At 34.8% G+C, this 19,083-nt stretch overlaps 1 protein-coding gene and 1 long non-coding RNA gene across 6 annotated transcripts; one reads left to right on the top strand and one right to left on the bottom strand.

The window, feature by feature from the left end:
- The first annotated feature begins 2,819 nt into the window (after positions 1-2,819).
- LOC103429285 (beta-amyrin synthase) lies at positions 2,820-10,036 on the top strand. 5 transcript variants are annotated; one of them, XM_070805479.1, is made up of 16 exons: positions 2,820-2,838; positions 3,049-3,287; positions 4,963-5,148; positions 5,822-5,911; positions 6,123-6,320; positions 6,976-7,060; positions 7,184-7,350; positions 7,436-7,741; positions 7,874-7,993; positions 8,099-8,221; positions 8,295-8,393; positions 8,599-8,655; positions 8,784-8,974; positions 9,063-9,240; positions 9,345-9,509; positions 9,699-10,036. In XM_070805479.1, the coding sequence occupies exons 2-16, from the start codon at positions 3,087-3,089 to the stop codon at positions 9,816-9,818; spliced, it is 2,286 nt and encodes a 761-aa protein (XP_070661580.1). In that variant the 5' UTR covers positions 2,820-2,838; positions 3,049-3,086; the 3' UTR covers positions 9,819-10,036. The 5 variants fall into 5 exon arrangements, 3 of the variants coding, with proteins under 3 accessions (XP_070661580.1, XP_070661579.1, XP_070661578.1); XM_070805478.1 differs by lacking the exon at positions 2,820-2,838 and adding an exon at positions 2,917-2,948; XM_070805477.1 differs by lacking the exon at positions 2,820-2,838 and adding an exon at positions 2,927-2,967.
- Positions 10,037-13,545: 3,509 nt separating this feature from the next.
- On the bottom strand, positions 13,546-16,254 carry LOC139188052 (uncharacterized). The gene is made up of 3 exons (XR_011571197.1): positions 16,054-16,254; positions 15,818-15,919; positions 13,546-13,807 (listed from the first exon to the last, which is right to left on the bottom strand). It is a non-coding gene; the product is annotated as an uncharacterized lncRNA (long non-coding RNA).
- Between the last annotated feature and the right edge of the window lie 2,829 nt (positions 16,255-19,083).

Here is a 19,083-nt window from a genome sequence, read left to right as displayed (position 1 = left end):
ATTTATGGGATTAAAAATAATAAAATATAAATTATACTCTTTATTATATTGTGTGTGTGTGAGTGTGTACATATATGTATGGGTACATTAACCAAAATTAACAAAAAAAGTTATTGTACCAAAACATGGATACATTCTCAAATCAACCAAAAAGAATGTACCCATATAAGTTTAAACATGGATTAAAAAAATTGAATGGATTTTATATTAAAAAAGGGTACATTTTACATATAACAAATTGATATATTTGAGAATGGGTACATTTAAGATTAAAAAAATTGAAAAATTATATGAATGGGTACATTTAAGATTAAAAAATTGAGAATCTTTTTATATATAAAAAAACTAATAGGTACAAACTTAATTTAATTTAATTTTTTATTATTTTGGAAATGTTTGAATTGAAAATTAATTAGAAGTTTAATAGAGGTGTGAGTATTAAACCCTAAATTAATTACTAATTTTTATATTAAAAAATTATATAATAAACATGTAAATTCATTATCACATTAATACTAGGGACTTGAATCAAAATTTGAAAACTAATAAGGTTTTAGTCAATGAACAGTAAGAACTAGGGACCGGATACTAATTTTTCCTTTATTTAATATATATCATGTGGGTTAGTTTGAGTTGGCTTTCAATTGGTTTGGTGCTATCCTAGAACAACACCCACCTTTTGCTGATCTGCGTTAGCCGGCTCCTCACCTATGAGGCACAGACTGCGTCTCCATCCTTCCTCTGATGCCCCTGCTTTGCTCGCTGCCCAAAAATATCTACCCACTGTGGGCTCAGAAGGAAAATGATTCTCGTCGGATCCTTTTTTTTAGAGATCCTAGGGATTCCGTGATTGTAATCGTTCATTGTACATCGCGTGGTCAGTTTTCGTTAGGTACTATTTATATTTTAAATTTTGAAATGATTTCTGACCACACGATGCACGATGAACGATTACGATCATGAAATCCCTAGGAAAAGGATCCGGCAAGGGTTGCGGATTCCTTTTCCCTTGCAGAATACCGCAATCGGCTTCCATTGCCACCCAAACCCCGAATTTCACTGACTGTATTGTGTAACTCATCCAACATAAAAGACCCACCGTGGAGAACTGTTTTATGAGGGTTCAGGAGCCCGATGACTAGTGGTCTCTGAGAAAATAATGTGTAACATCATTAAGCCCCAAATGCAATGAGCAATAATGTGTACATAATATGAACATGATTACAAGCACTAAGTGATTTTCATAGAATTAATGAAAGCACTTATCATTTTCTTCCAAGATAATAATGGTTAGTAGAATGAAAGCACTTATCATTTTCTTCTTCCAAGATAATAATGGTTGGTAGAATGAAAGCACTCAGCATTTTCTTCCAAGATAATAATGGTTGGTACTTGTAACAGAGAAATTTTTCAGTGTGACCGGTACACGGGGTGGTACATCACGTGTCACTATATAAATGGTGAGATATGTGTTTTAAAATGTTAATAGCTTAAAAAATAAAATTTCTCACCACTTATATAAAAACATGTGATGTACCTCTCGTGTTCCGGTCACAATAAAAAATTTCTCCTTGAAACGCATAGTGGAGGTTGAAGTTTTGGAGAGATTTTTTAGTGTATCCGAAATACGAATACATACTTCATATGTCATCATACAAGTGGAGGGGCGCTTGGAAAAATTAAAAAACTAAAACTTCCCCCTAATTGTGTAATGACATACACCTTGCTGCTCTCTGGACACATTGAAAAATCTCTCGGAAGCTTTGAGGTATGGCCAGGGCCAGTCTAGAGATTTTTGAGGCCTAGGGTGATGCAAAAAAATGTGCCCTCACTTTATATAAGAAAATTATTTGTTTTCACACGTAAGACATTGATAAAATTATAATTAGAAAAGTACTTCAAACTTAATAATTTATAAACACGGAACCTTGTCAATATGAGACTAAAAAAATAATGATGTTTTTGAGTCTTTAATTAATATGTATAAGTAATAAATGGGTACTAAATTAATTTTTTTAATGACACGTCATATTATTTGCAAATTTGGTCAACACATGATTTTTTGTTGAAGATTAGACTTGAATTGGAACAAATGTTTAAAAATAACAATCTACATAGCTACTAGCTACTAATTAAAAATAAATTAACAACCAAACAAAAATTCGTAAAAATTGAAAATAATAAACATGCACTTAGCATTTCGAACATAGGACCTCTCGTTAATTTTAAATAACAAAAATCGTTGCTTTTAATTAAACTTCTTGATCATTTAGTCAAATTTTATATATTTATACTCTTATGATGAAAAGAAATTTGTAAAAATTGAAAAATAAATAAGCACACATGCGTTTTGAACCCAATACCTCTTCATTAATTTCAAACAACAAAACCACCAATTCTAGTTCAATTTCTTTGTCATTGAACCAAATTTTATAGATTTATAATCTTATGAAAACATATATAAATATATCATTCTAATAATTTTGATGCTCCTAATTATTTTGAATCCCGAACGGTCGCCCTGACAGCACTGGGCCTGGGCGGCCGTCCCTGGGTATGGCTGTTAATTGGCATGATTGATAGTAATAAAGTTCTACCGCATGCATTCTTATCTATATGAGTGTGGATCGAGGTGTTGCAGCCTTTTATGCGACTTAAACTCGACTGAATATCGACAAAATGCCAGTTGACATGGTTATTAATGACAGATCAAGCAAAAAGAAAGGAAGGACCAAATTGGCAAGAAACAGATCCGCAGCCTTCAATGACTGTATGCTCAATAATTTCCGGTTGCCGTGTTGCATTGAACTCACTCATTGACTTACCTTGTATACCTAGGTAAAACATTAATAAAAATTGCTGGGTATATATTTTTTAAGGTTCCGATCTATATACTATATATACACAAGGGAAGGTGATCATTTATATATTCGTCCATTAAAAACATAGTTAAGTTTCTATACACAGGTCTCTCTGTCTCTCTCTCTCCCCTTAAAGTGATGATATAAATATATATATTGTGACTTATAGATTGCATGCATGCAACAGGTGCTTTATAAGAAGAAAGAAATAAAGAATATTGAAGAATGTGGAAGCTTAAGATTGCAGATGGTGGCAATGATCCATACATCTACAGCACAAACAACTTCGTGGGAAGGCAGATATTTGAGTTTGATCCTGAAGCAGGAACTACTGAAGAGCGAGCTGAGGTGGAAGAAGCTCGTCTTCATTTCTACAATAACCGCTATCAGGTTAAGCCCAGTGGTGACTTCGTATGGCGAATGCAGGTATGCTTTAGTTCGTCCAAACTTATGTCGTCAATTAGTTTACGCAACGTAAACGGTAAACCATTTTTCTAATGAATGTGAGTTCTAGTTACTTGGTTTCACCGATGTAGTTATTTATTAGAAGCAATTAATACTTGTGTCCACTTGCCTATTATCCACCCACTTATTATTAACGCACCATACAATAATCAAAGACATTATTTTACTTTTCCACATTATTTAAAGATCATATTTATAGAAAATCAATCAATTTGGAGATTATTTAGTTATTTATATATATATATATATCAAACATAATCAACGATCTTGGTAATAATTTATCAATCATCCATTCATTTGATGCGTATGAGCGACTAAATGTTCTCTAACTTAATTGATTTTTAGAATATAAAGTGAATAAACGTAATTCTAATAATGAAGTTTGTATGTAAAAAATGCGTTAACTACAAGTGAACAAGTACACCCATAAAATATTCTCTATCATGAATGACATGCAATGAAGCTAAGAAGATAAAATGAGGAAGCCCAATATAGCGTATGACGTGTGTATATAAAATCCACAAGTTCCATAACAAGCTAGCATGATGCTCGCGTGTTCCTTGAATGCACCATAACATACTCTAACCACCCAAAGACCCAAACAATATCCTTCACTTAAAAATGCATAGAGAGGAGACAATGTGAATAGCGTTGGACCCTTATAAGTTTTAACTTTTGATCTATGGGGAGTAATTTCATTTCTCATAATCTGTTTGTATTGGACTTTTATTTTTATTTTTAAAGTGAAATAATTTGAGGAGGAGAGAAAATATTACTTAAGAAAGAGTAGTCACCGTTAGACTTATTATTTTGGGAGTTGTTGCAAAAGGTTTACTCATTTGTTACTCAGTTGATTAATGGTATCCATCATGGCATTCGAACTTTTAATTAGTTTAATTTTTCCACCTTAATTTTTTTTTTTTGTATAAACATATTAGCATTCTACATATGTTATCTAGCACTTACCGATGTATATTTTCTTCCTTGGTTTTATGAAGGAGTGCGATTGATATTTGTGAAGTACGAATAACATCTTTATTTTAATTGATTTTCCTCTTGCCACTTAATACTAGGATTAGTAATATTCTTATTCACTTAAAATTGACTCTTGTGATATGGATACACACAAAGTGTGTGAGAAAATTTTTTATTTTTTATTTTTTTGAAATAGAAGGAGAGAGAAAGAGAGTGATAGAGAATGTGGGAACGAGAAGTTTTTTTATTTTATTTATATCTTTATATTTTTATTTATTTTTTAATTAGAGATATATTAGGATTACATGTAGGTGAGGTTTTGAAAAAAAAAAACAGCAAAATTTGGTTGTGTGAAATTAAATTTTTACCCCATATTTCTTATTCATGTTATGTTTTAATTAGATGGTTAAATTGGTAATTTCATAAGATTTTGGTTGACAATGAGTGTTTTATTAATTAGTAGAGATATAAAAAATCAGATTTTTTGTCTGTCTTGTTTCTTGTGCAAAGTTTTCATTTTCCTATATGATGGGCATCACCAATAAATCTTTATGGTTTATTTAAATTTATTAATTATAATATCGTCATCATAAATTTGTTTAATCATAACTTCAATCCTCTCATTAGTATCGCACTTAATTATCTGTTCACTTATCGGCAGTTCCTAAGGGAGAATAACTTCAAACAAACAATTCCCCCAGTTAAAGTTGAGGATGGAGAGGAAATCACACATGAAAAGGCCACAGCTTCATTGAGAAGGTCTGTCCACTTCTTTTCAGCGTTGCAGGCTAGCGATGGCCATTGGCCTGCCGAAAATGCCGGCCCGTTGTTTTTCCTTCCTCCTTTGGTCAGTATTTAACATTGTCACCATTTACTATCATGTTATATACCCACGCAATGCCCTACTTATATTAATGGATAAATTGACACCAGCTTCTTAAAGTTTACGAGGTCACGTTTTGAACCCAATGTATATGAGTAATGCTAGGTAGATTAACTTTTAAGACCTATTTGTAAATCATGTTATGTGTTACTAAAAGAAAATAAGCAGTACTAATCCAATCTTTAACGACTATGTCTTATGGTTTAAATAGATAATCTCTCTAGCATCACCCCAATGTATATGGGAGATTAAATTTCTAGACAAAATTTGCAAACTAAATGATGTGTCACCAGTAGAAATGAGGACGTTTATCAACATAATCCAATGATCAATTTTCATGTTATTTAATTTACAAAATTTTATCTACGAATTTAATATCCCTAGCATTACTCTAAATATATAGTCTTTCAACTTTCAAAATTTGAGAGGAATTACTAAGTTTCTCTATGACTACACAGTTTACACCTAATGTCAACTTTAAAAAAATGTGCAACCGACTATGAAAATATTTTACTTGCAATCCCATGTTCCCATTTTGGGGCTTAAAAATAACATATTTTCTCGAGTTTTTACCTAACTCCAAATATTTGGGGTTTTTATTAATTGCTTCTTCCAATTTTTTACCCAAAATTTGCAGGTCATGTGTGTTTACATTACAGGGCATCTTAACACTGTATTTCATGCAGAACACCGTAAAGAAATTCTGCGTTACATATACTATCATCAGGTACATATATATACATTTTGTTATTTTTTCACACAATTTGGATAAAATTAAAAAAATTTCACAATGTGCTTATTTGTCTTAAACTACTAACAAGGGTTGCAGTTAAGTTGGCCAACAGTTTTCATTTCTGCATCCAAAATCCCGCTTGTATAAATAAAAATACTGAATAAATAATGCTAATTAATATGCATTAATGTTTTGGGTAATTCAGAACCAAGATGGTGGTTGGGGATTACACATTGAAGGACACAGCACCATGTTCTGCACAGCTCTCAGCTACATTTGTATGCGTATTCTTGGAGAAGGACCTGATGGTGGCCAAGACAATGCTTGTGCAAGAGCTAGAAAGTGGATTCTTGATCATGGCAGTGTTACCCACATCCCCTCATGGGGTAAAACTTGGCTTTCGGTATGCCTATCTGCAGCACTAAGACAAACTGCTTAGGCTCCTGGTTAACTGTTGTTCTTAAATAGCACTATCACTATAGCAAATTGTCTAACATATTGGTAATTTACACATGCCATATATAACCGAATTATTTGAGATTATTCGTTATTGATAACAGGTCAATATCGACAATATATAAAGATGTATAGCTGTTAATGATAGCGGATCAATATTAACAAAATTAACCTTATTGTTGATACACTCTATAATAGTGGTGACCCCCTACTAAAATTTACCTCTGTTAGTGTGCAATCTAAAAGAAAAAGAAAAATGCTATAAATTCATATTTGACTCCAAACTAGTAATGTAAGTTATACCATATATATCCAATGCATACATAATCAAATAATTATTTAAACTTTTAGCTTTTGTTCAGTAGAGAAAGATGAAGTGAAATTTAGAATTAACTATTACTTTATATCTTCTAAAGGTGGAGTCCCACCTTTTAACTAGATTAAATCAAATATGATTTTACATATGGCAGACCAAAATCTTATATAACCTTAACTATTTCGGTTTATTAAAGAGTGATTGAGTCATATTTGGCATTGAGAACACTACTATTATTTAAGAGGGTTTCCCCTTTTAATTAATCTTGCTCAGTTGATTCTTGCAGATACTTGGTGTGTTTGAGTGGTCCGGAAGCAACCCAATGCCCCCAGAGTTTTGGATTCTGCCTTCATTTCTTCCCATGCATCCAGGTTAGCACAATTCCGGACTCCACTAGTACAAATAATTCAGTCTTTCACATGTTGATAGGTTTAATTAGTCTCTCTTTACCTATAGTCTTCTTTTTTAATCTCTTCTACATCATGCAAATGCAGCAAAAATGTGGTGCTACTGTAGGATGGTTTACATGCCTATGTCATACTTATATGGGAAAAGATTTGTTGGTCCAATCACACCTCTCATACTACAATTAAGGGAAGAACTCTATGCTCAGCCTTATGACGAAATTAACTGGAAGGGAGTGCGTCATCACTGTGCTAAAGTAGGTTGAACTTGAACAAGATGGCTACTTAGTCAATTTTTTTCTTGTTTAGGTACATAAACTGATTGCGGTAATTTGAATGCAGGAGGACATCTACTACCCTCATCCTTGGATACAGGACTTTCTATGGGATAGTCTGTACATATGTACGGAGCCTCTTCTTACTCGCTGGCCATTTAACAAGATGATCAGGAAAAGGGCTCTCGAAGTAACAATGAAGCACATTCATTATGAAGATGAAAACAGCAGATACATTACCATTGGATGTGTCGAAAAGGTGTTATGCATGCTGGCTTGTTGGGCTGAAGACCCAAATGGTGATTATTTTAAAAAGCATCTTGCCAGGATACCAGATTATTTATGGGTTGCTGAGGATGGGATGAAGATGCAAGTTAGTACACATTTTGTTAATACAGTATATGATACGATGATTTGTTCTTTACCCTTTTCTCTGTTGCAAAAGTTTACTCTTCTAAATTATTGGAAAACATTATAAGTTGATACATTTTCTGAATACGTGCAGAGTTTTGGCAGTCAACAGTGGGATACTGGTTTTGCCATTCAAGCTTTGCTTGCTTCCAATCTAACCGATGAAATAGCACCCACACTTGCTAGAGGACATGACTTCGTCAAGAAATCCCAGGTTCGTTTTTTATATAGTCAACTGAACTTTCATTTTTGGTAAAATGTATATGTGCATCGATTAATTTGTTCTAACTAGTGACTGTTTTGGAATCGAATTGTAAAGGTTAAGGACAATCCATCGGGTGACTTCAAAAGCATGCACCGCCACATTTCCAAAGGATCGTGGACTTTCTCTGATCAAGACCATGGATGGCAAGTTTCTGATTGCACTGCAGAGGGTTTAAAGGTAACAAATACTTCAACTTAGTTATCCACCTTAAATGCTATTTCCATTTTTCTCACCATAATCCCCTGTACAGTGTTGCCTGCTTTTATCGATGATGCCACCGGAGCTGGTTGGTGAAAAAATGGAACCTGAGCGGTTATACGATGCTGTCAATGTCCTAATTTCCCTGCAGGTACAACTATTATGTCAGTCAGTCATATATATGAGTACGAGTTGCATTTTGTTTCCCTGCCGTAATCAAATTTTGGATCTAATGCATGGCTGCCTTAGTTTAAAAACCTTAAAAAACTTGTAGCGTTTGAAGACATTTGTTCTTCACTGCAAGGTCTATCAGGTCTCTCTACTCATTACAAATCTCATTTTATGGCTCATTGTAGAGTAAAAATGGTGGTTTAGCAGCCTGGGAACCAGCTGGAGCAGCAGAATGGTTAGAAGTAAGAATTTTAAAGAATTGGAGTAATGTTGTTGAACTTAGTTAGGTGTGTAAGAAACTAAAGTCTTTTAAGGCATTCTTAATTAGTATATACTTACTGGATATTCTCACTACTTTTTTTCTCCCCAGATGTTGAATCCCACGGAATTCTTCGCGGACATTGTTGTTGAGCATGAATATGTTGAATGCACTTCATCAGCAATTCAGGCTTTAGTTTTGTTTAAGAAGTTGTACCCTGGCCACAGGAAGAAAGAGATAGATCAATTTATTACCAATGCTGCACAGTACCTTGAAAATATACAAATGGAAGATGGTTCATGGTAATATCATATTATTAAATCAAAAATTTGATTTCTTTGATTAACAACTATAGCTGAGAAACAACTTAGTTAAGAAACATTTGCACAGGTACGGGAATTGGGGAGTTTGCTTCACATATGGTACCTGGTTTGCTCTTGGAGGGTTAACAGCTGCTGGCAAGACTTTCAACAACTGTGCAGTTATACGCAAAGCTATTAATTTTCTACTCGCAATCCAGAAAGAGAACGGTGGTTGGGGAGAGAGCTACCTTTCATGTCCAAAAAAGGTAAAATATGGGAGGTGGATTATGTTTGAAGCTAGCTCCAAGTTTCTTAGTTAAATCTCATTGTCTTAGACTAAAAATATTTCACTCTGTGGTGGGTGATACAGGAGTACGTTCCTCTTGAAGGAAACCGATCAAATTTAGTACACACAGCTTGGGCTATGATGGGTTTGATTTATGCAGGACAGGCCGAAAGAGACCCCGCACCTCTTCATCGTGCAGCAAAGTTGATAATCAACTCTCAGATGGAAAATGGTGATTTTCCTCAGCAGGTATCTTGCTTACCCTATCCTTAACATCCATTCCAAACAAAATAAAAATATTTCCCCAACCTTACTTGCATTGCAAGCTTGACTAGTAAAACGGATGAAACACAAAATAACATATCGGTTGCGTATACGTATGCTCAAAATTTTACTTGCAACGTTTTATAACATCCATTCACTAATCATGTATGGCAGGAAATCACTGGAGTGTTCATGAAGAATTGTATGCTACATTATGCAGCTTATAGAAACATCTACCCCCTGTGGGCTCTTGCAGAATACCGCAAGTGGGTTCCATTGCCTTCCAAAGCGTGATTAGGCTCTCTGTATCGTGTAGCTCTTACATGCAGCATATATTAATACGCATAAAAGCCAGTTGTTGAAATTATGTATTATACCAAAAGTGTATCAATCAGATGAGGAAGTAAGATTTACCTATTTGGAAATCAGAGAAATTATACTTCTTCAAACAGAAAATATACAAAAAGTGTATCAATCAGATGAGGAAGTAATTTATTGATAATGTTCTTGTAGTTCATTTTTCATAATTTAGAATAAAAGGCCCACAAACTTTGAAAGTCCCTCAAGCATAAGGCAAACAATCAAAGAAACACATCAAATTTCTCATCCCTCGGCAACTTTCCCAAAATGCAAATAAAGTTGTCTTGAGGCCACATATATAACTATGCTAATCACTATACTTAGATTAGTGCCACAAATATCTGTTTACTTGGATATTGCAGAAGAACCTTTGAAGTCAAGGATGGTGTGCTGGATCTGGAGTACTTCTCATTGATGGGATTTATCCGTCTGATTCTGCTTCCTTTATTTATTTTTGCAATGATTTTTATCATTTTATTGTTGGTGGAGCTGGGATATTGAAGACTTAGTTAAACAAGAACGTTTTGTACATAAAACGTGTGACATAATCAAATTAGCTAGAGCTGGAATGTTGGTGCTGCAGCGCGCAACCAGTGACCCGACTTTGTTTCCCTAGAATAAAATTGATGCCCTGAATTCATTTTTAGGTCCATTCAATGAGATTTCATTGTTTGAATCTAATTTCACAAAGGGCATCCACTTGATCTTTGTGGTAGGCAAAGATTCGATCGTTGGATCGTCATGAAATTATAGTATGTTGACGTGTGACTAATGTGAGTCTCTTAGGAATTCACGAATATGAAATCCGTTGTGGGGATCTTCCTGATTGGATTACGTAGGCTTGTTGACCAACCGGTCATGACCATGCTGATCGAGGGTTGAATTTTGGTTAACATATCCCGAATCGTTCTGAAATGCTAGAATTAGCATTACTTGAGACTTGGTAGAGCCCAGTGGGCCTATCTTGGTTAACAATTCATCCTAGGGCATGTGCACCTCGGTTTAACTGTAAATGATGCCTTACCGAGATTTACGTGCTTATTGGGCTACTAGATGAGTTAATGACATGTGCGAATGCCAATAGGAGGAGATGGGTTGGGAATCATGTTAGAATTATCCTGTAGAACTTGTATGTCTATGCGACTAGATATCTATTGTTACGTTGAACCAATAGTGTGTGTGTGCTTACACTTGCGATTCATATGGATTGATGTAAGAAGTGGTTTGTATGAGGTATGTATGTGTGATGTGTGATTGTGTGACTGCGCCAAATAGTAGTGTGGTATATGGATGATCGTACCTGTTAAACCGTATTAGAAGACCATATGAATTCTATGGATGACTCTACCTAGTTAATCTACATTGATAGGTAACTGTCTACTTGATTGCGTGGTTTCCATAGGTGGTCATGCATGGTTAATCTGCATTGGGGGACTATACTGTTAGATGCATGTCTATGGAACTGCTTAGTTAATCCACATTGAAGGACCATAAGCATTATAGGAATAGTCCTATTTAGTTAATCACATTGGGGAACCATACTATTATATCATGGATGGTTATGCCTGGTTAATCCTCATTAAGATACCCATATTCATATATGCATGACTCTGAATTGTTACGCATTGGGGGTCACTACCTACTTAGTTACATCGTTCTATAGGTAGTTATGCCTAGTTAATCCGTATTAGGGGACCACACTATTGGATGCTTGCCTATGGTCCCGCTTGGTTAATTTGCATTGGAAGGTTATACGAATCCTAGGGATTGTTTCGTTAAGTGGATCAGGAACCCACCACTGTCTAGATTACGTTGAGTTGGTCTAAAGAACCACTTCTTATTCGGTTGCATTGTGTTGGTCCAAAACCTTCCTCTGTTTGGATTTATTTGAGTTAGTCTGGAATTCCATTTTTATTCGATTATTTGAAGTTGGTCTGAAACCCTCATCTGTCTGGATTCATGAATAAGAGTTTCTCAAGGTGTACTCTTGTATTTGTAACTTGAAGTTACCATAATATATCTTGGAATCTATGTAGAGAAATACAGAGGTTGGCTTCATTTAACTTTCGTGAAATGATATTTGATCTTATTATTCATTAATGTGGTTAAACGTTAATATTGTGCATCTTTGGTTCACTAAAATGTGAATTATTGTTTGAAAAAATTATGATATATGCGGAAAATTAAATGATATATTGGAGCATCACTCACATTAGGAGTTGTCTGGAACTCTATGTTTTCAGCTAGTTAATGCCATGATAAATTTCGGAGCCAAACAAAATGGTGACCTGTGAATGGCTTGATCCCGTCTTATGGTACATAAGAAGTTTAACACAAAGGTTAAATGCAATCACAAAGTAAGGGGAATTGGTATTATGTTGTTGAAACGTTGGTTTAGTTTTGGTCATATCTCTGAAGTAAGGCAAGATAGTTAAACAAGTACGTTGTGGCGTCACGTGCCAATCCTTGATGTATCTCGAGATCGAGGCTTGACATCTGCCACGCAGACAACCAAAGCCCGAATATATTTTGCTCTCTTAAATGCACATGTATGAGTCATCTGATATTTTGATGTCACTAACGCCATTGTGTAAACTGGCTCAAGACATAATTGAAGGCCACCAACTACGAATTACGATCATTGTCAACACCAAATGACATATCTAACCCTGCTCTAACACAACGATATGATCGAGGTTGCTCATTCTTCGTTGCCTACAATAGAACTCATTGTTCTAAAGGCAATGCTACGTGGCTGGTCACCGCTCCGATTAATACCTAGGCGTTTGAAAATTAAGAAAGGGCGCCTAAACCTGCTAAGGCACCCACCTAGACCGCATAAGTACCCACCTAGACCCACCTAGGTTGCAACTCACTTAGACAGAAAATAGATAACTTTCATTTTGAATTTTATTTTTTTCAATAAATTGTAAGAGACTTGTTGAATACTTAAATGATAGGCTTGTTCCCCATGTTTTCATTATGTTCCAATACTTCATAATATATATGTCATTCTATTTTGTAGTTTATGATGAAATTGTTTGCATATGATCCCTGAGATCTAAAAATTTTACAGCTTGGTCACCTTGTGGTATGATTAAGTTGATGTGCAATCCTTTTCACCTTGATTTCCTCTATAAGGTGCATATTTTAAAATAAGTCCAATTTGACACCAGTGATCTAGGTGGACTTATCTAGCATTATATTTCTCCTCAATCTACGTTTCAAGACATGTAACTCGGCCCATCAACTTAAATTTAACTTTTATGAATGTTTTTAATCTTGACTTTATCATGAAATGATTACATTTTGTTTCTCATTTTAGTTTTTATTTTCATTTACATTTTAGGCAAGCATACATGAAGTTACATTGACTTTTAAGCCCTATTTTGCTCAAGACACAGAAAAGATACCAAACCAGCTTCCCACTTTGTTTACAATCGTGTGGCTATGAAGTTAGATTAATGTGCAATTTTTACACACACTCAAATGCAAACACTGTCTGTTAACTGCCTACAACAGTGGCATGCTTGTTCTCTTTTTCTCTTGAACCATCTTGACACTCCCCGATTCCGATGTCCAGGGGATAGCGAGATGGCCACGTGCTGGCCAACACCCGAGGGTGACGCAAGCCATTTAATGAATGCATATGCCAAGAACATATGAAACATGCATATAAATTTCGCGCAACTATGCATATAATATTCAAAATACAACCTTTCCGAAATATAAGAATATTCAACTGCCAACAATGAACTAGTGACAATGCATGACATGTTCAGAGCATACTACTAAAACAAATTACAAGCAAAAGGTAGTACAGAAGTGCCATTACAAGTGATGTCAAACATAGAGGAGATGACACAAGGATCACTGGTAAGAGAAGTCCTCGTAGCTCGGTCCGTAAGCCTCGTTTCTATGTCCTGAGGGGGTGCAAAACAAACATGAGTGGACCAAGTTGATATATAAGTAGTATGAACATAAATATTCCACAATGTACTAACCCCCCAAAGTTTATGAAAACTAGTAGCATATTAAGTGATAGGTTTTCCAAAAACCCTAACATGCCATAAAACCTTTCATAAAACATATATTATATATGATGTACTAAATAGTGGTATCAATATCGCCCGAAGCCAGGAGATACGCCTATAGGCAGAACATACACCCGTAGGCAGAACATACGCTCGTAGGCAAGGCAGGACATATGCCTATAAGTAGAACATACGCCCGTAGGCAGAACATACGCTCATAGGTAGAACATCGCCCGTAAGCAGGACAGTGACCACTAGATAAGCAAAAAAACATTAAATATATACTTTCCAACATAAGTACATATATCTTAAGGAGCTCAATAGCTCAAACAACATATCATAAAACATGTTTTAAATAATATATAGTCATCAATCATTTATACTACAAAGAACGGTAAAAACGATAAGGTATGATGTTCCAAAATATTCTCAGTAAAGCATAATATCTCAAATTACTCATAAACATTTCATAAAACGTAACCATTAAATCATGCTTTTCATGTATGCATTTCTAATAATAAAATATGCATTTAGAAGGGATCAACTAACAGATACTTCACCGTCGAAGAGCCATGCAAACTAGCGAAGACGGAAACACAGCTAACGAAATGCACCTAAGCACATAAAGGGTCCAATTTATAAAACTTTATTCAAATGATTGAATTTCAGGAAACGGATGTCATAAACGGACTCAGGACGTCGAAAAATATAAGGGGGAACCTTGGTTTCTCCCACACGTCGTCGCATGGTGGCGGCTCCAACGGCCATGCACCGAAATAGGTCGATGGGGCCGCCGTAGGCGTAGACGTGTATGCACCACGTGCCGGCCATTGCTTGCCCTCACACGCTTCGACACACAGGCCTACACACTAACCAATCGCAGCCAAGGTTTTAGGATCCGACCGGGTTGGGCCGAATCCGGGTCCGATTTGGGCTCGAGTCCTGAACTTGGGCTAATTAGGCCTGGCCTTCACAACTGGGTCGGATTCTAAGACCCAGAGGCCTGGGCTTAAAGAAACTGGGCCACAAGGTTGAGCCTAGGTTTATTGGGCTGAAGGCCCATGTCAACTTGGCTCGAAGGCTTCGTTTTTGGTAAGGTTCAAACACTACTAAGAAACCATGTATTAGTGTCGCTATGATAACCGACAAAAAGCACATATTATTGTCAGATATTAAGCTAAATCTGACAGAAAATTGATGCAGTGGCGGATATAATAACCGACAGATCTGCCAGCGTTAGGAAATGAATTTTCCGACAGAAAATACTCTAAAACCGACAGAAATTGTGTCGGATATAACCGACAGAGAATATATTAATAATGAATAAATAAGAGCATTCTCTGTCGGCTAAAACCGACAGAAACTACTAAAACCAACAAAACTTGTGTCAGATACAACCGACAGAGAATTTATTAATAATGAATAAATAAAAGCATTCTTGTCAGATAAAACCGACATAAAATATATTAATAAAAAAAATATAAATCACTCTCTGAATCATTTCTTTCGGTATTCAAGTTCGCCTGGAGGGCATCCACTGCATTTTCCATATCAAGTTCTCCAAACAACACAGTAAGTGACCTTATTGTTTAGGGAATGGTTGAGTTGGTCGTAAATCTCTAATCCGAGATTCCGAAAACAATAATAACAACGCAGTTCATAGAGATCAAAATCTGCTTACTAGCTCCAAAATACTTGAAAAAGCATAAATATGTAGCACTGAACTTCCAACTCTACCCAAATGAAGTCCCAAAAAAATGTCCTTCTATTTCCCCTCAATTTTTCTAAGCTAAAAATAGAATGCAGCAGAAAATTCGAACTTTACAACCAAAGAATAAAATTCAATGAAGTTAAAAAATAAAAAAAATAAAAAAATGGAAAAATGAAGGAGAAGGGTACCCTGTTCTAGTCAAGGACATTGACGATGACGACGAGCTTCCCGTGGTCCTCTCCGTGGTTGACAAGAGCCACCCTTCCGATCTCGACATACCTCTTGAAAGGCTGTCGAAACAAGAACAAAACAAAACAAGGTGAGATCAAACAAGAAGAACGAAACGAAGTCGTATTAAAAGAGTATACAGAGAAGGAAACCCAATGGGTGTGTGGATTAGAGTGGAGGAGAAGAGATAGCTCACCATTTTCTGGTTCTGGTGTGAGAGCTCCAAGGAAGAGATGGAGGGATTTTATTTTGGAAAGACTTACAACGCTTTGCTTGTCTCTGTGCTCAAGGGCTTGCATAGCTTCTGCCTTGTTCATCCATGGTGATGGAGGGATTTTATTTTGGAAAGACTTACAACGCTTTGCTTGTCTCTGTGCTCAAGGGCTTGCATAGCTTCTGCCTTGTTCATCCATGGTGATTGAAGCGAGAAGGAGAAGGGGAGAAGAGAAGGAGAAGAAAAGGGTGAAGGGAGAAACACCGGCACAATGAAGAGATTGAGGAGTTTTATTTTGGAAATTTTTCATTATTGTCGGTTAAAACCGACAGAAACATTTTTTTAAAATATAAACCGACAGAAAATTTTCATTACTGTCGGTTATAACTGACAGAAAAAAAAATGATGGCAAAATTCCCCCCAAAATTCCTTCCCAAAATTATTTCCCCCCCCCCCCCCCCCAACCAAATTTTGTTACGATTTTAAATTCCCTACCAATAGACCTATCCATGACTTAAGTTATTCGGCTGGTAATGAAGAATATTTGATGTACGATTATTGTACAATTATTGTATAAACACATTCCTTAGAATAATTTATTGGTTGGTTGATTACCAAGGCACACATATGGTAATGGAAAAATATCAATTTAATTATTAACTGTTGAGGAATAGAGAATACAATACTTATTCACCTTAACTTGGAGCTTGGGAGGTAGGAATATATTTGTATATATATTTCCTGCATTTTATGCATGTGAAGGAGGAGAGATTTTTTAGTGTATAACAAAAACGGTTTGGTATATTAAATGTCATAATATAATAAGAAGAAGTTTTTTTTTCAAATGTTCATCCACTTGTATTTGTTGAGTCAAAACTCACATAGAGTCTGGACTAGGTTCAACAAGTATTTTGCCACAAGTTTTGCTTTCGGTCTCAATGCCAGAAGATGCCTTGAGAGAAGAGAGATAGACGTGGCACTCTTAGAGGCTACCAATAGGTAATGTTTGTGTTCAAGTGTGTGCGTGAAAGTTGCACAGAAAAAAAAATGGCGGCAAAAATCCCCCCAAAATTTTAAATTCCCTCCAAAAATTTTAAATTCCCCACCAAAATTTTGTTACGAAACTTTTTTCAACGATCCAACCGTCAAACTTATTTGTACACATTCCAAGATTGCTTACATACAAAATCGTAAAAAACAAACATTCAAAGATTAGATAACGGAAAAAAAAGTTTTCGACGGTTGTAACAGAAAAATCATAATTTAACGGTTATTTTAGCTCCGATTTTGATGATTTTTTGCAGCTACACTCCTCAACCCTATAAGAATGTAATAAATAAATTTGATCTTCAATTTAAAATATTTACACTAGTGGATACCACAAAATCTTATTTTATACTTAATTGAAGTATAATATTAACTCAAGTGGTTTAATCTACCGTTTTGACGCAACATGCATTCTACGAAACTTTTTCAACGATCCAATCGTCAAACTTATTTGTACACACTCCGAGATTGCATACGTAAAAATTCGTAAAAAACAAACGTTCAGAAATTACGTAACGGAACAAAAAATTTCGACGGTTATAAACGAACAATCACAATTTAACGGTTATTTTAGCTCCGATTTTGATGATTTTTTTCAACTACACTCCTCGACCCTACAAGAATGTAATGAATAAATTCGATCTTTAATTTAAAATATTTACACTAGTGGATTCCACAAAATCTTATTTTATACTTAATAGAAGTATAATATTAACTCTAAGTGTTTGTTTAATCTACCGTTTTGACGCAATATGCATTCTACGAAACTTTTTTCAACAATCCAACCGTCAAACTTATTTGTACACACTCCGAGATTGCTTTCGTAAAAAACAAACATTCAGAGATTAGGTAATGGAACAAAAGTTTTCGACGGTTATAAAAGAAAAATCACAATTTAACGGTTATTTTAGCTCCGATTTGATGATTTTTTTACAGCTACACTCCTCAACCCTATAAGAATGTAATGAATAAATTTGATCTTCAATTTAAAATATTTACACTAGTAGATACCACAAAATCTTATTTTATACTTAATTGAAGTATAATATTAACTCAAGTGTTTGTTTAATCTACCGTTTTGATGCAACATGCATTCTACGAAACTTTTTTCAACGATCCAACCGTCAAACTTATTTTTACACACTCCGAGATTGCATACGTAAAAAATCGTAAAAACCAAACATTCAGAGATTACGTAACGGAACAAAAAATTTCGACGGTTATAAATGAAAAATCACAATTTAACGGTTATTTTAGCTCCGATTTTGATGATTTTTTACTGCTACACTTCTCGACCTTATAAGAATGTAATGAATAAATTCGATCTTTAATTTAAATATTTACACTGGTGGATTCCACAAAATCTTATTTTATACTTAATAGAAGTATAATATTAACTCTAAGTGTTTGTTTAATCTACCGTTTTGACGCAATATGCATTCTATGAAACGTTTTTCAACGATCCAACAGTCAAACTTATTTGTACACACTCTGAGATTGCATACGTAAAAAATCGTAAAAAAAACAAACATTCAAAGATTAGGTAACGGAACAAAAGTTTTCGACGGTTATAAAAGAAAAATCACAATTTAACGGTTATTTTAGCTCCGATTTTGATGATTTTTTACAGCTACATTCCTCAACCCTATAAAAATGTAATGAATAAATTTGATCTTCAATTTAAAATATTTACACTAGTGGATACCAAAAAATCTTATTTTATACTTTATAGAAGTATAATATTAACTCTAAGTGTTTGTTTAATCTACAATTTTGATGCAATATGCATTCTATGAAACTTTTTTCAACGATCCAACCGTCAAACTTATTTTTACACACTCCGAGATTGTATACGTAAAAAACAAACATTCAGAGATTAGGTAACGAAACAAAAATTTTCGATGGTTGTAAACAAAAAATCACAATTTAACAGTTATTTTAACTTTGATTTTGATGATTTTTTAC

The sequence above is a fragment of the Malus domestica genome, chromosome 09 (assembly GCF_042453785.1).
Source record: "Malus domestica chromosome 09, GDT2T_hap1".
NCBI classification, from domain to species: domain Eukaryota; kingdom Viridiplantae; phylum Streptophyta; class Magnoliopsida; order Rosales; family Rosaceae; genus Malus; species Malus domestica.
This window is presented reverse-complemented; position numbering and strand designations above follow the sequence as displayed.